Source organism: Pseudonaja textilis, chromosome Z (genome assembly GCF_049901715.1).
Source record: "Pseudonaja textilis isolate UNSWEBS1 chromosome Z, rPseTex1.2, whole genome shotgun sequence".
NCBI classification, from domain to species: domain Eukaryota; kingdom Metazoa; phylum Chordata; class Lepidosauria; order Squamata; family Elapidae; genus Pseudonaja; species Pseudonaja textilis.
In genome coordinates this window covers 51,260,863-51,279,549 of record NC_142008.1, presented here as the reverse complement: position 1 = coordinate 51,279,549, position 18,687 = coordinate 51,260,863, and the positions used below count along the sequence as shown (strand labels likewise).

General features: G+C 40.7%; 2 protein-coding genes across 6 annotated transcripts in view; one reads left to right on the top strand and one right to left on the bottom strand.

Moving 5' to 3' along the window:
• The window catches only part of ANO10 (anoctamin 10), a 200,072-nt gene extending 193,066 nt beyond the window's left edge, over positions 1-7,006 (bottom strand). For 3 of the 4 annotated variants that reach the window (XM_087917770.1, XM_087917772.1, XM_087917768.1), the window contains exons 1-2: positions 6,724-6,854; positions 5,628-5,735 (exon numbers count right to left, since the gene is read on the bottom strand). The gene's annotated coding sequence lies outside the window, so the exon portion shown is untranslated. Of the gene's footprint in view, positions 1-5,627; positions 5,736-6,723 lie in introns of all 4 variants that reach the window. The other variant, XM_087917765.1, reaches the window with a different exon arrangement.
• A 178-nt stretch (positions 7,007-7,184) lies between these two features.
• ABHD5 (abhydrolase domain containing 5, lysophosphatidic acid acyltransferase) overlaps positions 7,185-18,687 on the top strand; it is a 34,491-nt gene continuing 22,988 nt past the window's right edge. For both annotated transcript variants that reach the window (XM_087917774.1, XM_026717770.2), the window contains exon 1: positions 7,185-7,321. In XM_087917774.1, the coding sequence (XP_087773900.1) occupies positions 7,185-7,321 (137 nt within the window). The remainder of the gene's footprint in view (positions 7,322-18,687) is intronic.

Below are 18,687 nucleotides of genomic sequence, written 5' to 3'. Positions count from 1 at the left end.
GTGGGCACTGTCACCAATTGACATTGGATCCACCCCTGGCCAGAGTAGTATGCCCAGCAGGAGGTATTTGGTCCACCAATTGCAACCTGAGAAGTGGCTGACAAGGTGGACTGCCTGGCCTTGATAGGCCCACGGCCCCTTGCCACAGTCCCTGGCTGGCTGACAGCAGTTGTAGTTTGAGCCAGTAGAGTCCAGTAGATCGGGGCCAGCGAGGGAGACTTAAGCACAATCTGCTTTGCACTGAGTGGAATGAGGAAGAAATTCATTCTGGGTGGTCACATTCCCTTGGCTGGGGAAGATGAAGGTCAGCTGGCTGAACCTCTCTGGCAGGCCTTCCAGGGACTGGCTTTTGGATGGTAGTTGGATTCCCCATTCTCTGGAGTCACTGAGGTCCAGGGGTCTCATATCTCTCCATTCAAAAACCATGGTGTGCTCTGCCCAAGCTGAGGCGATTTGGGGCTCCTGGAACGCCTGATGACTGGGCAGGTCCTCCTCAGCCTAGTATAACTCCTAATGCATTGGCCACTTCACTGGTTCCTGGTGTGCCAGGAATCCAAGGCTGCTTCCTGAGCGGTCACTCCACTGGTGAAGCTCCTGAGCCAACAGCTAGGGCACATGCTCTTTGGGCCAGGAGCCCAGCTGGCATTTGACCTCTGCCGCTTCTATTTCTGACCACTCAGCTGCCGAGGGGAAACCGTGTCTCCCGGAACTGTCCCCGTAGGCTCTTCCGGTTCCCGTGGCTCCGCTGATGTCAGCTGACCTCTCTTCCATCTTCTTCTCCATCATCCCTGAGTCTTCCCACTGCCCGATCTCCTGGGTAAGCAGCCAGCACTCAGGACTCTGGACAGTGGCCCCACAAGTGCGGGGGGCTTCTTGGTGGTTATTATTTGGAGAGTCAGGTTAGTATCAGTGTTCCAAGTAACAGACCCAAAGCAATCAAAACTCTGAGGCCTGGAGTTTCCTCAAATTATGAATTTATTAGGAATGTCATATTGGTACATCCAGAGAAAACCCGACTCTGAAGGACCCAAGGTTTTCTCCACCCAAATCAAAACCCCGAAGTTCTTTTCCCCAGGTCACATGTCCATCACATGGTCGAATCAGGTTGCAGCCCCAATATCAGCTGGCTTTTGTCCATGCCTCTCCAACACCTGGTACAGTGTCCATGGCTCCCATGGGAATGTTATTTTGGCTACGTGCATGCCCAGCTTTCTCTCTCCCACCTCATGAGTTCCACAGCTTCAGCCAGCTTTGCTGTGGCAGCCCTGAAGATGCTCCCAAAATGGCTTCAGGGATGGCACCTGATATAAACAAAGTATATTGATGGCTCAAGGTGTATCCACTGCACCTGCATGTATCTGACACACTCTCTTTGCAAAACAGTAAATAAAATTACCATTGTTTTCTTTTATGCTTCGGCTTGCAATTATTTCAAAACTAGACAACCAATCCCACAACCAAGCATGACAAATTGTCATTTTATGTTGTCCAAATTTCTTATTTCAACCATTAAATTGTAGTACCTTTATATATTCTAGACAATTTTTCCGGAAGCATATGCCAATGGTATATCATTTTACAAATATTCTATTTTAAGTTTTAAAATGTAAATTTCAATTCTTTTAACCATATATTCTCCTACTATCCATCAATATACTCTGTTCAAAGTCCTTATCCCATTTTATCATACAATCATTTTTATCATTGCAGTCTATGTTGCATCCTTAGCATCAAATTAATGATTTGAAATGAAGATGTTCACAGAAAATGTAAAGTGGTGACTATTTAGAAGTTAATAAAAATCAGGTGATGGAAATGGATAACCGATGTGTTGACAATGCTAACAACCAACTACCAAAGTTGGATTTCATCAGCTTCAGTGTACCACCATAGAAACAGCACTGTATTGATTGGCATTACAGTGAAAATATTCATTCAAAAAGAAATAGAAATTGTTTTACTGAAGTCTCTAAATCTAGTACGAAACAGTACAGTGGAAACTGACAGGTTCACCTACTAACAATCCTTTTTTTTAATCATATAGAATTGAACCAAATCATGAATCAGATAATCATGCCTCCCACACTATGATGTGCCTATATCTGAGTGTGTGGATAAAATGGCAATAATAAGCAAGCACAATCCTTAGATTGTAGAAAAATATAAGAGGGAAGCAGGGCAGGCATCAGCAATGGTGATAGATGTCAGATGCTGATATCACCTTTTGCTGATATTTGATTAAAGTCAGAATAGAAGAGAATATATGTAGTCAGGTTTGAACTGTAGAGCAGTGCACTGGTGATAGTAACTAGTTGGGTAATGAAACACCCGGGGAAGGAAACATCTAAACTCAGAGAGCACCAAGGACTCTATAATTAAAGTTATTCTTTTATGGAATTAATATATCCTAGAATTTAGGAAACATATTGCTTAGATAATGGATCTCTATAGCAAGAGTGTCAAAGGATCTCAAATTGTTGTTAGTTGCAAAGTCACGTCTGACCCATCGCAACCCCATGGGCAACATTCCTCCAGTCCTTCCTGTCCTCTACCATCTTCTGGAGTCCATTTAAGCTCACACCGACTGCTTCAGTGACTCCATCCAGCCATCTCATTCTCTGTCATCCCATTCTTCTATTGCCCTCAATCTTTCCCAGCATTTGGCTCTTCTCCAGTGAGTCCTTCCTTCTCATTCGGTGGCCAAAGTATTTGAGTTTCAACTTCAGGATCTGGCCTTCTAAAGAGCAGACAGGGTTGATCGCCTCTAGGACTGACCAGTTTGATCATCTTGCAATTCAAGGGACTTGCAGGAGTCTTCTCCAGCACCATAGTTCAAAGGCCTCAATTCTTTGGTGCTCAGCCTTTCTTATCGTCCAACTTTCACAGCCATATATTGCAACTGGTAAAACCATAGCCTTGACTATACACACTTTTGTTGGCAGGGTGATGTCTCTGCTTTTTAATATACTGTCTAGATTTGCCATAGCTTTCCTCCCCAGGAGCAAGTGTCTTGCTTGGTTTCTTGGTTGCAGCCCCCACTAGTAGTGAACTTGAAGTCCAGGAAAATAAAATCTGTCACTACCTCAATTTCTTCCATTTCCACTTGCCAGGAATTGAGAGGGCCGGATGCCATGATTTTAGTTTTCTTAATATTGAGTTTCAAGCCAACTTTTGCACTCTCCTCCTTCACCTGCATCAAGAGGCTCTTTAGTTCCTCTTCATTTTCTCCCATTAGAGTGGTATCATCTGCATATCTTAGGTTGTTGATATTTCTCCCAGCAATCTTAATTTCTAACTTTAACAGTGTTTGCCAACTGGTGGGCCACAGCCCACTGGTGGGCCATGAGAAAATTTTGGTGGGCCACAGAGAAATCTCACCCCCAGAGCACCCCCCCCAAAACAATTAATCCAGGCTGCATATTAACATAAGGCTGCGCCGCCCACATGGCCCTCAGGAACCCTCCCCGCCCACTCACTCCTTACCCAGCAAACTTGCATGCTAAATTGCTATTTTTCCAACCATCAGCTGTTCTGCTGTGCCAGGAGATTTAGATTAGCTAGGAAGCAGGAAATGGTTGGATTTCTTGCTTTCTAGTAGTCTTTAGATCTTCAGCTCTGCTTTTAAGCACAGCCGAACCTCCCTTAGGACTGAAGGTTCTATTATTCAATGCAGACTCTCAGTAAGCAAATTTTATGTGAGAGACTGAGCTAGCCAATGACAGATAGATAGATCACTGAATGATTCTGAGAGCAACTCAATCTGCCTGCGTACCTTGCCTGATTTTGGGTAAAAATTGCTCTTTTTTATATAAAAAAATCCAATATTTATATAAATATTTATAATATTTACATACAAGCCATGCCCAGCCAGTGACATGACCACCAAACCACACCCACAAATTAGGCCATGCCCACAGAACTGGTTAGGTCCCTGGGATTTAAAATTATGAGTTTGGTGGTCCCTGAGGTCCAAAAGGTTGGCAACGCCTGCTTTATAACACTCTCTAAGTGGCTTACAGTCTCAGCATATTGCCTCCAACAATCTATGCCCTCACTTTACAACCTCAGAAGGATGGAAAGTTGAGTCAATTTTGAGCCAGTCAGGATCAAACTCCTGGCAGTGGACAGTTAGCCTGCAATATACTACTGCCCCACCACAGCTCAGTAATAGTAGTAGTAGTAGTAGTAGTATGTCAGAGTGTTTCCAGCGTGACTATTGTGAGACAATCCAGGAGCAAAAGATAGGACACAGAGGCTTTGTCTTTTAACAGTGGTTTATAGACAAGACTGCTATATCCATACATATACATGTTAGGCACATACCAGGCAAGCAAGCAATCTTCATTACTCTGCACGGAGAACTACAATGGAGATGGAACATGAGGAAAGAGAGATACACCTTCTCATAGCCTCCATTATATAGACAGCTTCTTAAAATGGCAATAAACCTCCTAACCCAACATCTGTCTTTAAATGGCAATAACCCTGCTGACTCATCGTTATTGCATCAGCATCCTCACAGCAGCTGGTCAGCTATTAAATCTCCAATACCTTAACATAGTGGTAGTAGAAGTAATAGTATTGTATTGGAAACATAAGTGTATGGCCATTTATTCAATACTCTAGATTGAAGACATTACTGCACTTGCCACTACACATACCAACTTTGATAGGTATGTATAAAGAAATATTGGACTCAATCATACAGAATACACTGGGTTTAAAAAGATGTATAAATGTATTAGAAATATATACACACCTAAATATTTGCATTACAAAAGTATACATATAAACTATTTTATGACATATATATTTTTTGTATTTCACTTTAAATTTTTATATTTCTTTTTTCCCTCTCTGACTATACACCATCATCACTACTTCTTTATGTTTTCCTTTTTTTCCCTTTTTTTGTTATTAATTAAAGTGTGTAGAAAGGTAGCACCCACCCCCTCCTAGAAGAATGAAATATCCTAGGAAATATTAAAAAGGCAAAAAGGAGAAACATGCTCTTGGAAAGCACCCCCACCTTTGTTAATAGCCCCAGAAAGACAGCCATCCTATCTACAAGACCAAAGACGATTAGCTCCAGGGTGATAGGATTAGTCCTCACTCAGATCCAAGCCATTAAGCCATAATAGGAATTGCCCAAAGCCTCTTCATTACACCACCCAGCAAGATTCAACCAAGCCTGGGACTCAAGACAACCTACAAAGTTACTTCTTGCCATTGATACATTTCTTGCCACAGGAACAGGAAGCAAGTTCAATAGAGGAGTCTCTCTCCCTGTCTCACCCACGTGCTCAATTTTGCCCAGGACCTCAAACCATGTGTCCTGCTGTCCACCATTAAATCCTCCTTCCAGTCTTCATGTTTCCAATGTCTTTCTTCCCACTTGGAACTGAACCCAGATGGACATTTCTTCCAACATATGGAAATATTTTTTTAAAAAATTCCAGTGAATTGTGAAATTTGACAGTCAGACAGAAAAACATTCATCCCACTGTTTCTATGGATCCTTTCACATTATCATCCTTCTTTTCACAATAGGTCTATCACAATTAAAATAAGTGATATTACCTCCTAGAAGTTCTGGCTTTCATTTTATTAGTCTGTTCAATACTCACTTTGCTTTAGCACAACAGATAAAGCATTCACTTTTAAGCTCTTTTTCTGCCTCCTTAGTCAATTGTCTGAGGCTGGAATATTACAGCTTCTTTTTGTGATGTCTCTGGCTACAGGGAGCAGACAATGAAAAAGAAAAATGATACTTAATATTCTCCCAAGCACATTTATACTACAATGTCAAATGAAAGTTATCAGAATGTTCATTACTCAACTAAAAGATTGAAAGCTGAGATTTTATGAAAATGAAATATTTAAAAAAATCTGGAAGATATGAGATTGTGTACTTGTCACCAAATTTTCTCCCCAACATCTGCCTTTGGTTATAACTATCCTATGGAGTATAACAACTATCTATAACAACAATTAGTATAACAACTATGTTTGGAATAACAAAAGCTGAAGTTCTCTCAAAATTTTATCAGCAGGTTCAGAAGAAAAAAGAAAGCTGGACAGTTCCACCTCTCCTGCTGAAGGCCAGCTTCATTAGCTTGTTGTTCTGTATCCAGCTGATCTTTAGAGTAATCATTTAAAAATTATATCTCAAATTGCTTTTCCTTTTTCATACTCTTTTCTTTTTCCTTTATACTTTTTTGACAGTAAGTCAGTAGCTTTTTGTCTCCATATCTTTTTGTAGCTTTTGTCTCCATATCTTACTAAATATAATTTAGTTTGGATTTAGCATGCTGTGTGAATCTAACGATCATGTTTTTAAAAGTATCATTCATAGCTTGTGTGATACATGAAGCCAATCATCTTAAGGCTAAACAAACCAGGGGTTAGCTAAGGTATAAATCAGAAAAATACATATATGCTCAGGAATGCATAGATTTTCAATTCGTTTTTTTCTATCTATTCAGAACTCCTTGTAAGATAGGTTAGACTGAAAAAAGTGAATGGCTTTTGAACTGATCTGATTTCGTTAACGGTGCAGGACGCTGCAGCCCAGGACAAAGGAGTATTTTCAGTGCATTATTGGTATTTTAGGGTGATTCCAACTGAGCTGCAAAAAAAAACAACCCGACGAATACTATACCAAATGGAATACTGAACTAGCGACCTTATGTATGAAGAAACCACGGTCTAATGTGAACTTACCGAATCTTTATACATTGATCCTTGGCCAGAGCAAAAATGTAAAATATGTAAACGCAGAAAATCAGGTCCAGTATTTTTGGAATAATCGCTATTAGCAAACCTAAGTAGATCGATTAACAGTTGACGATGCTAGAGCGACCATATATTTAAACATCTACAGATAAAACACGATTTAGAGAAAACTGTAGCAGAGTTGGAAAGTTTCCTTTTGTGCAATTAGAAAAAGAATTCTGGGCGACTGCTCGAATTGTGTAAGAAGGAATTGCGTAACCAGAGAAAAAGAGTAGAACAAGCGTCAGCTCCACCCACAACGGACCAAAACTAACTGCCGCGTCCAATGGAGAACGCCGAAGTGACGCCACGCATTTTTCGACGTTTTCGGAGCAGAAGGCAGCCGGCCGGTCGTTCCATAGTGGGGCGGGACTGAAGAGTGACGCGACTGCCATCGGGCGGATCCCGTGATGGCTGTCAGTGGCGCTGCTGCTGCGGTTGCTCTGTCACTCGCTGCACTCCCGGCAACTGCTTCAGGAGCCTTTCTCGGTCGCCGCAACAGCGCTACCATGACCGACGACAAGTCCGCCGAGTCCGCCAACGAACAGTGAGTTAAGAAGAGTGAAGTGAGGCTCTAAGCCGGTTGGCTGGCAGTGTCACCCAGCGCGCCATTGGGAGGCCCTCCCTCGTCGGCCGCGATTGACGCGACAGTGATACCAGATGCTGGCTGCCCTGGCTTTTAGTTCTAGAAATGGAAACTTGCCTGCTTCCGTAGTCGGGACGCGTGTAGACTTCTCTAGAATGCATAATTCCTATTTTGCCCCACAGTCCCCAGGATTTTCTTGGTATAGCTCTTGACTTTATTCAACTGCTGCTTCTCCGTGTGTTATTTATTTTATTATTTATTTATTTATTTGTCAATCGCTTGCAAGATAATAGGTATAAATATAAACATGAGTATACAGGAAATACGTACGAATAAATGGGGACAAAAGGACAGGGACGGTAGGCACGATTGTGCACTTATGCAGAAATAATTTAAAAGATTACAAGATGACAAACCTAATCTGTGTGTGTGCTTCACCCTAAACTAAGGGCTGAGAACAAATTCGATTGTTTGGGTACGAATTAATAGATAGCTGTAATGGAGATGTGCAATTTAAAGCATTTTAAGAATAGGAGAATGTATTCTCACAACTTTGGATTGTTGTTGTTTTTTGCCCCGAAGCAGCAGTTCCCCAATTTGCTTTTTTTAAAAAACTTTTCAATGTTGAGCATTCACCCAGAGAATAGCTAAAGGCAGCCAATTTTACGATTTATTTTAGCAATCATTGCCTCCACTCCCTTCCCTAATATCTTTTTAAAAAAAACAATTCTCTGTATGTAACTGTATCCACAAACACAGAAATTTGACTTGTCATGCAGGTGTTTGCCATTTTATATATCTACTTGCGCTTTTTTCATCTATATATTTGCTGTTGTTTTTGTCCATTATGAAAGAAGTCTTCAGTGTTTTGGCACAGCTATTACCTAATATGGGTTGCATTATTTTTATGTGAAATAATATTTTATGGAAAATACCTGCATAGTAGGCAGATTTGTTGTCATTTTTAATGTATGTTTATGTCGGGTCTTCAAACTTGACAGCTTTAAGACTTTTGGACTTCAACTCCCAGAATTCCTCCTCCTGTCCTGTTAGCTCAGGAATTCTGGGAGTTGAAGTCCACAAGTCTTAAACTTGCCAAGTTTGAAGACTCTTGGTTTATGTCATTGTGTCGTTCAGTCATAGTCACATAATCAATTCCATTTTGGCAAAGTCATATTTTTAAAATTCTGTAGATTGGTCTTTGTATTCATGACCTGCATTAGATTTCAGTGACAAGTACAGGGTAACTGTACCTACAATAAGAATAACAATATTTCAAGATGCTTGGTAGTAATGATGAGTCACAAAGACCCACATAGCAAAGTGTAACTTTGGTTCCAAATGTGTTGGGAATGCAACTCACAAAATTCCAAACGGGAGCTAGACTTTGTGTATAGTTCACGTGGGTGGTATAGGTCAATGGCAGATGACAAGCATTATTAATAGGAGTGGGTCCTAAGTAGAAATAGGGGGGAAAGTGGCAGATATTCGTAGCAGATAGTCTTATATCTTTATAAAGAAATTCTAGATAAGGAAGGTAATTAAATAACAGCTATTCCAATCCATATGTACACCTTTTTATAATCTCAGTGAAGTTTTATTATGATCCTCTTAAATCAGTGGTTGCCAACTGGTGAGCTGTGGACCAATGATGGGTCTCAAGGAAATATTGGTGGTCTCCAGAGAAATGTCTCCCCCAAAGCATCTCCCAAAGCAATTAATCCGGGTGCGTGGGAACACAAGGCTGTGCCGCCCACATGGCCCACCCACCCACCAGCCCCCACCCTTCAGCCGAGCGCAAACCTTACCTTGAGTAGAGCCATGCAAGCTGGAACTGGGAGGTAAGACCAACAGCAGGGGATGGAAATCCACCCTGGGGTGGCTTGCTGACGTTGGTGGGAAAGTTGGTCCCATATTCCAGAGCTGCACCGGCCTATTATGGATGAGCAGCTCCAGGATGACCAAAGGGCCAGTATTGTGACTACTGCAGCTCTGGAATATGGGACGGGCCTGTGGTGGGGTTGGAAATCTCTGCTGTAGGGGGTGGCATGTGTAATGTGCAAATTTGTGGGTGGTGCAACGTGCAAAAAGTAGCACAGCCCTTGCCGGCCAGGACAAGGTAATGGTGCTGTTGCAGCAAGGGGGCATAGTTAAACCACCACATCTCTGTTCCAAGCTGAGGGTTGCAGTCAAATTCCCTGCTTCGTCGGTGTTCTGAGAAGACGTGGCTCGGGGATAAAGGGGCTTCCCTCTGCGCGAACAGGTGAGTCTGCAGGGCACTGCCCAAACTGTTGTCTGGGGCTCAAAGGCCCTCTTCCTCCAGCCTTGGGAGGGGCACCACTTCCTACCGTGCCCCCCTTCGGGTAAGCCCAGCCGGACACCACATGTTGGGTCTGGTAGCAAATGAGAAAATGCTGTGCCCTCCCTCACTTCCTGCAGGGCCTGTTGGCAAAGCATCCCTGTTGTGCATCTGCTGCTGCAGTTGGGTGCATGATGGGAACACTCTCCACGTGGGAGACATACTCCATGCCCATTGTGCTGAACCAAAGGCACTGGTGGGCAGGGGAGCAGCTGCAGCTGGCTGGCGAAGTGGTGACGTCGGTGGATGGACTGACGCATGCAGGGAGGGGAGCGTATGGGAAATGGCAGTGCCAGAACCCTCCTTGGCTCTTCCCCAGAGCACCTCGTACCAGCTGAATCCCCTTCCCCGAATGCTGCCGCCACTTCCCACTGTGCTTGGGATGCTTGCAGCATCACTTCGGACAGGATGGTGGTAGCAGTGGGGGGTGGGCTAGCGAGGTTTCCCAGAATTCTCCCTGGCTCTTCCCCGAAGTGCCTCATAACAGTTGAATCCCCTGCCCTGAATGCTGCCATCACCACTCCCCACCTTGCTTGGAACATCTCCCAGGGACAGGAGTTTGGCCAAGCTACCTGCAAAATCCTCTCTCTCTCTCTCTCTCTCTCTTTCTCTCTTCCCTCGCTCCCTCTCGGAGTGCTTGCAAAGAAAAGCAGCTGGAGTCACTCCCATCTCTCAAGAGCCTGGCTGAAGTTTCTTCTTCTGAAGCCACTCCTCGAGAGATGACTTTGCTTGGTCGAACTCCTGTCCCTGGGAATCAAAAGCGCTGAAGTGTGAGTGGTGCAGAAAACGGGCCATATCTGGCTCAGGGGGCATATGTTGACACCCCTGTCTTAGATGAATTCTCATCAGAGAAAGGAAGGACAGTAAGATTAGGGGAAGTATCTATTGTCCTACAATTGATGAAATCCCAGAGACTGCCAATTATAATGGGACAGAACTATATAGTTTTCACTATTTAGAACTTTCATCCACAGCATCTGTTCTGAAAATGCCCCATAAGTCACAGGCCATGAGTGATAGAACAGCTCCAAACCAATGCAGGAATAAAGGCTTATTCACAAATTAGGAATTTCTCCAGATTAGACCTTGCTCCCTGAGGCTTAATTTTATTATTTTATTATTGTTACATTTTATTTATTCATTATAAATTTTTTTACAAAACACCTAAATGCACTATAAAACCTCAGATGTGATTAATTAAACTATCTTTAAACTTAAAGAAAAAAATAATAGAAATGAAAAGACATAATCCTCTAAAAAAAGAAATAGAAAAAAGGTTAAAACGTGTGTGTGTATGTATCTATGCATGTGTGTGTATGTATGTAGTATACTTATCAGTAGTCATTGATTTATTAATATACTATAACTATAACCTGATTATTACAAAATATTATTACACAATATCACAAATCTCATCCATAATAGTGCATAATATATTTCTTCCTTTTTAGTAATAAATATTGCCTTTAACAATATTAAAAGCGATATTTAACATCACACATTTCTGAAAGTCTTCCTTTAACCTAATTCTTTGGTGACTCTCATGCTTCAGTATAACCATATTTTCTGATAAAAAGTCACATTTTGAAACCGGTGTATATAGTAGTTCAATATCACCTTAATATCCTTAATATTTAAAGATTTCCCCTAAATCTACTTAAATGTTAGCATGCCAAAAAAACATCAAATAATATCAGACGGGATGCTGAACCCTCAATTTTTACATCTCAAACAGAAAATCTGATCAATTTTTCTTAATCAGATATTAATGCTGTTCTTGATAGTGATCCTGCTCCTGCTATTTCCGATCCCTGGATTGGACTTTGACCATTCTTGTTACTTTTCTGATGTGTCTTTTGTGTTCTTGATCTTTGTTTAGAAGCCGTATTTCTTTCTTTTGGCTCTTTGAATAAGACATGTTTTTAATATGGTTTTCTAAGGCCTACTAGTTTCTTAAGAAAATTTCCCTCCTTTTTTATTATAAAGATTGCAATTCTCTTACAGCAGAATGGCAAGAGGATTGTTGCTGCATTTGACTGCATTTAACTGAAAAATCTACTACTACTATATGTTTAGGCTTCTTTTGGCAGAAAATAATGTATATGTTTCAAAAAATATTCTGAAGAAAAATATTAGGCTTTTATGAAAGCCTGAAAAAATGATATTAATGCTCTGATGATTTCTGAAAGAAGGATGCTTAAATGGCTTTTTAAAAAAAGAGTGACACAGAAATCAGACAAAGTTTGGGCCTTGAAAAATTAACAAATAGATGTAGCATTCTAGTGAGATCCACTTCTTTTTAATGTTGTTCATAGTACACCCAACTTTGCTATATATTGCTCTCACTCCATCAGTGAAGCAGATTAGGTAAAGATGTGATATGTGAATTACTCTTCTAGGGAATACTTTAGATCACGGGTGTCAAACTCGTGGCGTCACATTTTCATCATGTCACAACTTTTTTCACTGTACTGGGGGTGGGAGTGGCCAGCATCTGGTCTGTGATCTAGATTAATGCTAACTACAGATAGTCCTCGACTTACAACCATTTGTTTAGTGACCATTCCATGTTACAATGGCACTGAAAAAACTGAAGCATGACCATTTTTCACACTTAAAATTGTTGCACCACCCCACAGTCACATGATAAAAATTCAGGTGCTTGGCAACTGACATGGATAATGATTGCAGTGTCCCAGGGTCATGTGATCACTTTTTGTGACCTGACAAACAAAGTCAGTAGGAAAGCCAGATTCACTAACTGTGTTACTAACTTAACTACTGCACTGATTTACTTAACAACTGTCATAAGAAACTCTGTAAAATGGGGCAAAACTCACTTAACAAATGTCTCACTTAGCCACCTAAATTTTGGGCCGAATTGTGATCATAAATCGAGGACTACCTGGACTCCTACTAACTGATATTTCATAGGAGGATGTTTGTTTGTTCTTTTAGATAAGACATTTCTAAGAGCTATTAGCTGAAGTTTAAAGCAGTTTCTTTTTGGATAATTATTTTATTATTTTCTGTGAGATTTTAACAAAGTCCATTTCAAACTCAGAGGGGTTCACTTTGGCATCTTTTATTTACAAAATTTAGGAGAATGTTGTGGGAAATGAAATTCATGCAAAACTATTTAGAAGTTTTAAGTGCTTTAGGCAGTGACACCAAAATAATTAAATATTTTAAAGAAAAGCTTTAGGAAATTAAATTGTAGATGCATACAGCTAGATATCTTACCTATTAAGAAAAAAAGTCATTTCTCAAATAATTTCGTATTATTTCTATAATTAAGATACTTTTGAGTATTTCTGTGTTAGGAGATTTTTATTAGCTGTTTGTTGAGGTCCTTAGTATATTCTTTATTAAAAAGAAGGAAAACTTTAATAATAATTATACGAGAAACTTGTTATTTTCCCTCTAACCTAACGTAGCAAAAAATTGTAGTAATGCCAAGGACTCTTGGAACAGATGTATAGTAAGCTTCCTAGAAATAATGTGCAGGAATTTTTCTTCCTTTCCTAGCTATTCCTCTCTAATAGGGAACTATAATCCATTACTTTATTTTAGAGATAGTTTTAAATTTAAAAAAGGAAAGTACACGTAAATAATAAATGAAGACTATTCTGAGAGATCTTCAGAAAAGCTATCTTGCAGCAAAAAACAGTTATGAATCAAAATGTATGCACCATGCACCTCACTGAATAATTAACACATCATGAAAACAGTTTCAATTATCTTGCAATGTGTCTCATTTGCACTTTTAATTTTTAAAACTAGGAAATGACCCCATATCGGTTCAAAAGGTACAAGTATTATGACCAGGGGGTTCTGTCCCCCTTGGAAATGTATTTTACAGAATATTTACAGTATTTTTTTGTATTTTTCAGAATTTTAGGTTTGTTGCCCATGGTTTTAAAAAATACAAGATTATATACTTTTTTTTTAAAGTTTGGCAATAACATTTAATACAGTATTGTATTTAATGCATACTACTAATGCAGTAGGAACGCAGTGGCTCAGTGACTAAGACGCTGAGCTTGTCGATCAGAAAGGTTGGCAGTTTGGTGGTTTGAATTCCTAGCGCCGTGTAATGGAGTGAACTCCTCTTACTTGTCCCAGCTTCTGCCAACCTAGCAGTTTGAAAGCATGTAGAAATGCAAGTTGAAAAATAGGGACCACTTTTGTGGGAAAGTAACAGCATTCCGTGTGCCTTCAGCATTTAGTCATGCTGGCCACATGACCATGGAGATGTCTTAGGACAGTGCTGGCTCTTTGGCTTTGTAACGGAAATGAGCACCACCCCTAGAGCTGGAAACAACTAGCACATATGTGCGAGGGAACCTTTACCTTTATCTTACTAATGCAATATTCCTCAATTTATGACCATTCATTTAATGATAGTTAAATGACTTATGGTGTATCCTCAAATTTACAAAGATTGCACCAACCTGTAGTTGTCTAATTACAATTTGGCTGCTTGACAATCACATTGTCACAAATTTTGTCAAAAAATTGTGAGTTTTGGCAAGCAAAATGAATTGAGGAAGCTGAGTTCTCTTAGCTATTGCGTGATTCACTTAATGACCACATTAAAATGGTTGTAATATCCAGTCCAGTCACATAATCAATCCTTTAATGACCACATTGCTTAAGGACCGAAATTCCAGTTCCAAATGTTATAAGTACTACATAACTTACATAGCAATAGCACACTTAAGACTTATATACCGTTTCACAGTGCTTTCCATCTCTCTCTAAGTGGTTTACAGAGTCAGAATATTGCCCCCAACAATCAGGGTCCTCATTTTACCGACCTCGGAAGGATGGAAGGCTAAGTCAACCTTGATCTTGGTGAGATTTGAATTACCAAATTGCAGTCAGCAAGAGTAGCCTCCAATACTGCATTCTAACTATTGCACCACCATGGCTCCTTACATTCTTATTCTTTCTTTTCTTAAGGTACCATATTTTTCAATTTGTTTTTTATGATGTGGTTAGTTATACTATGTAGAAGTGGCAGAATGTGGGAGTGGACTCAAAAAAGGAATCAACCTAGATCTCTACATACAGCAAATGGTTTAAGTCCAACCCTCTTGAATGCCATTGACCCTTATCTAGAGCTAAAATAGTGCTAACTGTAAGTTGAGTAGATTCTTGTGCACAGGCATGAGTAATAATAAATGAATTTAATTGGAACTTTGAATATGGTCTTGTTCTTTTGCACCTGACAACTATTAAATTGGAATTTAAAACATCTGGGACGCAGGATGTAGCCATTATAGACTGTTGATTTAATACAACTGATTATAATGTACTTAATTTGGAAGATTATAATATACTTAATTTGGAAGACAAGTTGTAATTTTGAAATCTTGATTTTTTGCATAAATTGTGAAGATTACTGCTGTCATTTCCTCAGTTCACTGCAAATCAGTGCCTCCATTTACAATAATGTATAGTTTGCTTTAAAAATGCATTTTATTAATTCCTTTCTTTGGCAAGGCAGTCATTGTATTCTATATAGAAATTATTCTGTATAGAAAATATTCTTTAATATTAGTTCAAGTTATTGGACTTTATTCTTTAATATTGGTTAAAGTTATTGGACTTTATTGGGCTGTTTTGTATTAACAAGATTAGATGTGAATGTTATAACAACAAACTGCTGTTTAAATATAAGATGGCACCTTGAGCCACCAATACCATCTGCACCACTTATGACAATGCTAAATTCAGAAGTACATCCAGATTCCAATACTATTTTGGGGAAGGAGGCTGTCCTTTTAGAACAAAATAAAGTACATATAGCTAAGCAGGTAAATCACTCAAAAATAGTAGCTTCTGTGTTTTTCCAAAAATAAGACTGGGTCTTATTTTCTTTTCGGCCCCAAAATAAGCACTAGGGCTTATTTTGAGGGTTATCTTATCCCCCCCATGTATGGGAGGCCCCTAGTTCTGCTTGCTCACAGTGGGGAAGGAGGCCGCGCAATGCACTGGTGCCACTGCACAAGATGAAGAAGTGGAGCTGCCCCATGCACCCCACACCGGCTTACCTCAGGGCCCCCGCAACCAGGCCACCCACACCCCAACACCTGTCTTGTGCACGGCAGCAGCTCCAATAGCCCTGGCCAGTTGGACCTCACATGGCCGCCAATCCACTTCTGCTTGCCACGGCCACAAGGCGAGGCAAGGGGGTGAAGCTGCCCCATGCGCACCGCACCAGCATACCTTGGCCCTCCCCAGCCAGGCCACCCATGCCCTGACACCTGCCTTACCTTGCAGTGGCAGCTCAGCCCCAGCCAGCAGGACCCCACATGGCCACCGGCCCATTTCTATCTGCTCATGGCCACAAAGGAGCAAGAGGCTGAGCAATGTGCCAGTGTTGCGGCCATGAGGTGAGATGAGGAGGTGGAGCTGCCCCATGTGCTCCGCACCAACTTACCTCAGGGCCCTCACAGCTAGGCAGTCCATGCCCTGATACCTGCCTCATCTTACCACTATGGCATCATCATGCCGCTCGGCGTCCTGCTCTGTTATAGTTGCGAACAAGCAGAAGTCGGCTGGTAGCCACATGGGCTCCTGCTGCATATGGTTGCTAGTTATGCCACCGTGAGGCAGGTGTCAGGACATGGATGGCCTGGCTGTGGGGGCCCTGAGGTAAGCCAGTGTGGAGCACATAGGGTAGCTTACCATCCCCCACCTCTCCTTGTAGCTGCAATACCATGAGCAATCAGACAGAATGGGTAGTTATCCAGCTGCGCAGACTCTTAAGTAGATAGATTTTCAGTTTTATATCCCTCATTCCTGTCTCAAAGTAGGGTAATCAGGTTCATTATGAACTGATCTGTCAATTAGTTACTATTTGGAGGCCTTTCTTTGACCACCTCAACATGATATACAGAGATTAGATGGATGTCTGCTTTTTTATAGGACCTGAATTGAAAAATTATCTTTTAAAATAGATGTTTATTTTTCAAATATTAATCAAAATTAATTGCTTTATTCATTGGAATATATATGAATGAATACAATATATATTTTATAGTACATTAAAATCTTTTTCAATCCTGCTTTATTTATTCATACTTTAAAAACTAATCTGAATGCTATCTATACTTATTGGAAATCTTTGGAGAATTTTATATAAAGTTGTTTTAGTTTTTGTCCCCTGAATGTATGTTTAAATTATCCAGTGCCTGTACAAAAAAAATATCCATTGGTAGTGAATTTCCCCTGTAGGCAATCAGATAATTACCTGAAAATACCTGACATTACAGGATTAGGGCAGTAATTTCTTCTAATAACTGGTTCTCCAAACTGCTTAGAATGTTAACAACCAGTTCTAGCAAATAGGTGTGAACTGGTAGAATCCCACCCCTAATTGAATCTCATCATGATATACTTGATTCTATGCAGAATAATTTTTTAGGAACATACTTTCCAAGTCAGGGCTATACAATATATCTAAAATGGAAATCTATTCAAAAATGCAATGTCCTGATCTAAAACAAAGTTCTCAGAATATTTGTTAACCATTCTTCCGTTCTAATAAATAGAATAATTAACCAATTTTTTTCTATTTGGAATAGAAGTTTTCTACTTGAGTTACATTTAATGCTGTATCTTAATGAGTTGGGAAGAGTCATGAGTCTTTTTCTGGACTCTACTAATTTGTAGATACATTACACTGATGTGGTAGATATTATGCAGATTAGTCAGTGTAATCATAGACCCTCTAAATATATTGGATGCAGCCCTCACATTGCCAAGTAACTTGCACACAAGATGTTCTGTTTGTCAGTGGAAGATATTTAGGCCAAACAAATCTGCAGCTTGTGGATATTTTCAGTTCTCTAGCCTGAAAATTCCATACCTCATCTTTTTTTGAGTATATTTCCTTGAACTAAATATACACTAAAATCTCAATTACAACTAATTGTTTGATCCTGTTGTTTTTTTTTAAAAAAAACAGGACATTGCATTTTTGAATAGATTTCCATTTTAGATACATTATATAGCCCTGACTTGGAAAGTATGTTCCTAAAAAATTATTCTGCATAGAATCAAGTATATCATGCACACATGATCAGATTCAATTAGGGGTGGGATTCTACCAGTTCACACCTATTTGCTAGAACTGGTTGTTAACATTCTAAGCAGTTTGGAGAACCAGTTATTAGAAGAAATTACTGCCCTAATCCTGTAAAGAAGGTAGAAAGGAAACATTCTGGTGTTGCTTACAGAAACTGCCTCTCCGTTAACCCTTATTACATTCTTGGCAGGACTAGACTTCCTGTCTCAGGAACTTTTCCATAGAGCTGCTCCGAGTGTCCAGGTTGGGAGGTGCTCCAGTCTCGGCTCTCACAGGCTGAGCTTGAAATTGAGGAACGCCTCCCACCATCACGTGGTCCTCTGGGCGCTCCCCAGTTTTTAGCTCAGCCTCGTGGTAGTCAGGCTGTTTTTCTCTCTCCTCTGGTCGATCAGCATTCTTCAGAGTTTTCTTTTCACTTAAATTGGACCCTTTTCTCAGCAGCGCAAGGAATTAGAGGTTTGAACTCCTTGGGAGTCTTCTCTTATAGGGGGATTATTTATTTCCGTTTTTCTCTAGGGTGGAATCTAGCGCTTCGAGCGTTGCCCCCCACCCCCCACCCCCTCCCTCGTCTGCTGCTAAGTTCGCTCCATGCGAAGCCGCTCCGTTTCTCTGTTTCCTGCCTGGTTCTTTATTCGCCGTTTCCCCCGAACGCCTTAGCCCAGGGAAACTCGCTTCCTGTCTCTCCCAATGGTTTTGCGGCCTGCTGGCCTTCTATTTTCGTCCTGGGAGACTACCGCCGCTGGGTTTGGCCTCCAATTTTTCGCTGCCTCCATTTTGGCCGCCGCGTGACGCCCGCCATCTTGGGTGTGCACAGGAGTCGCCGCCATCTTGTTTGTGGCCGCATGGCCGTCCGCCATTGCTAGAGGCCTA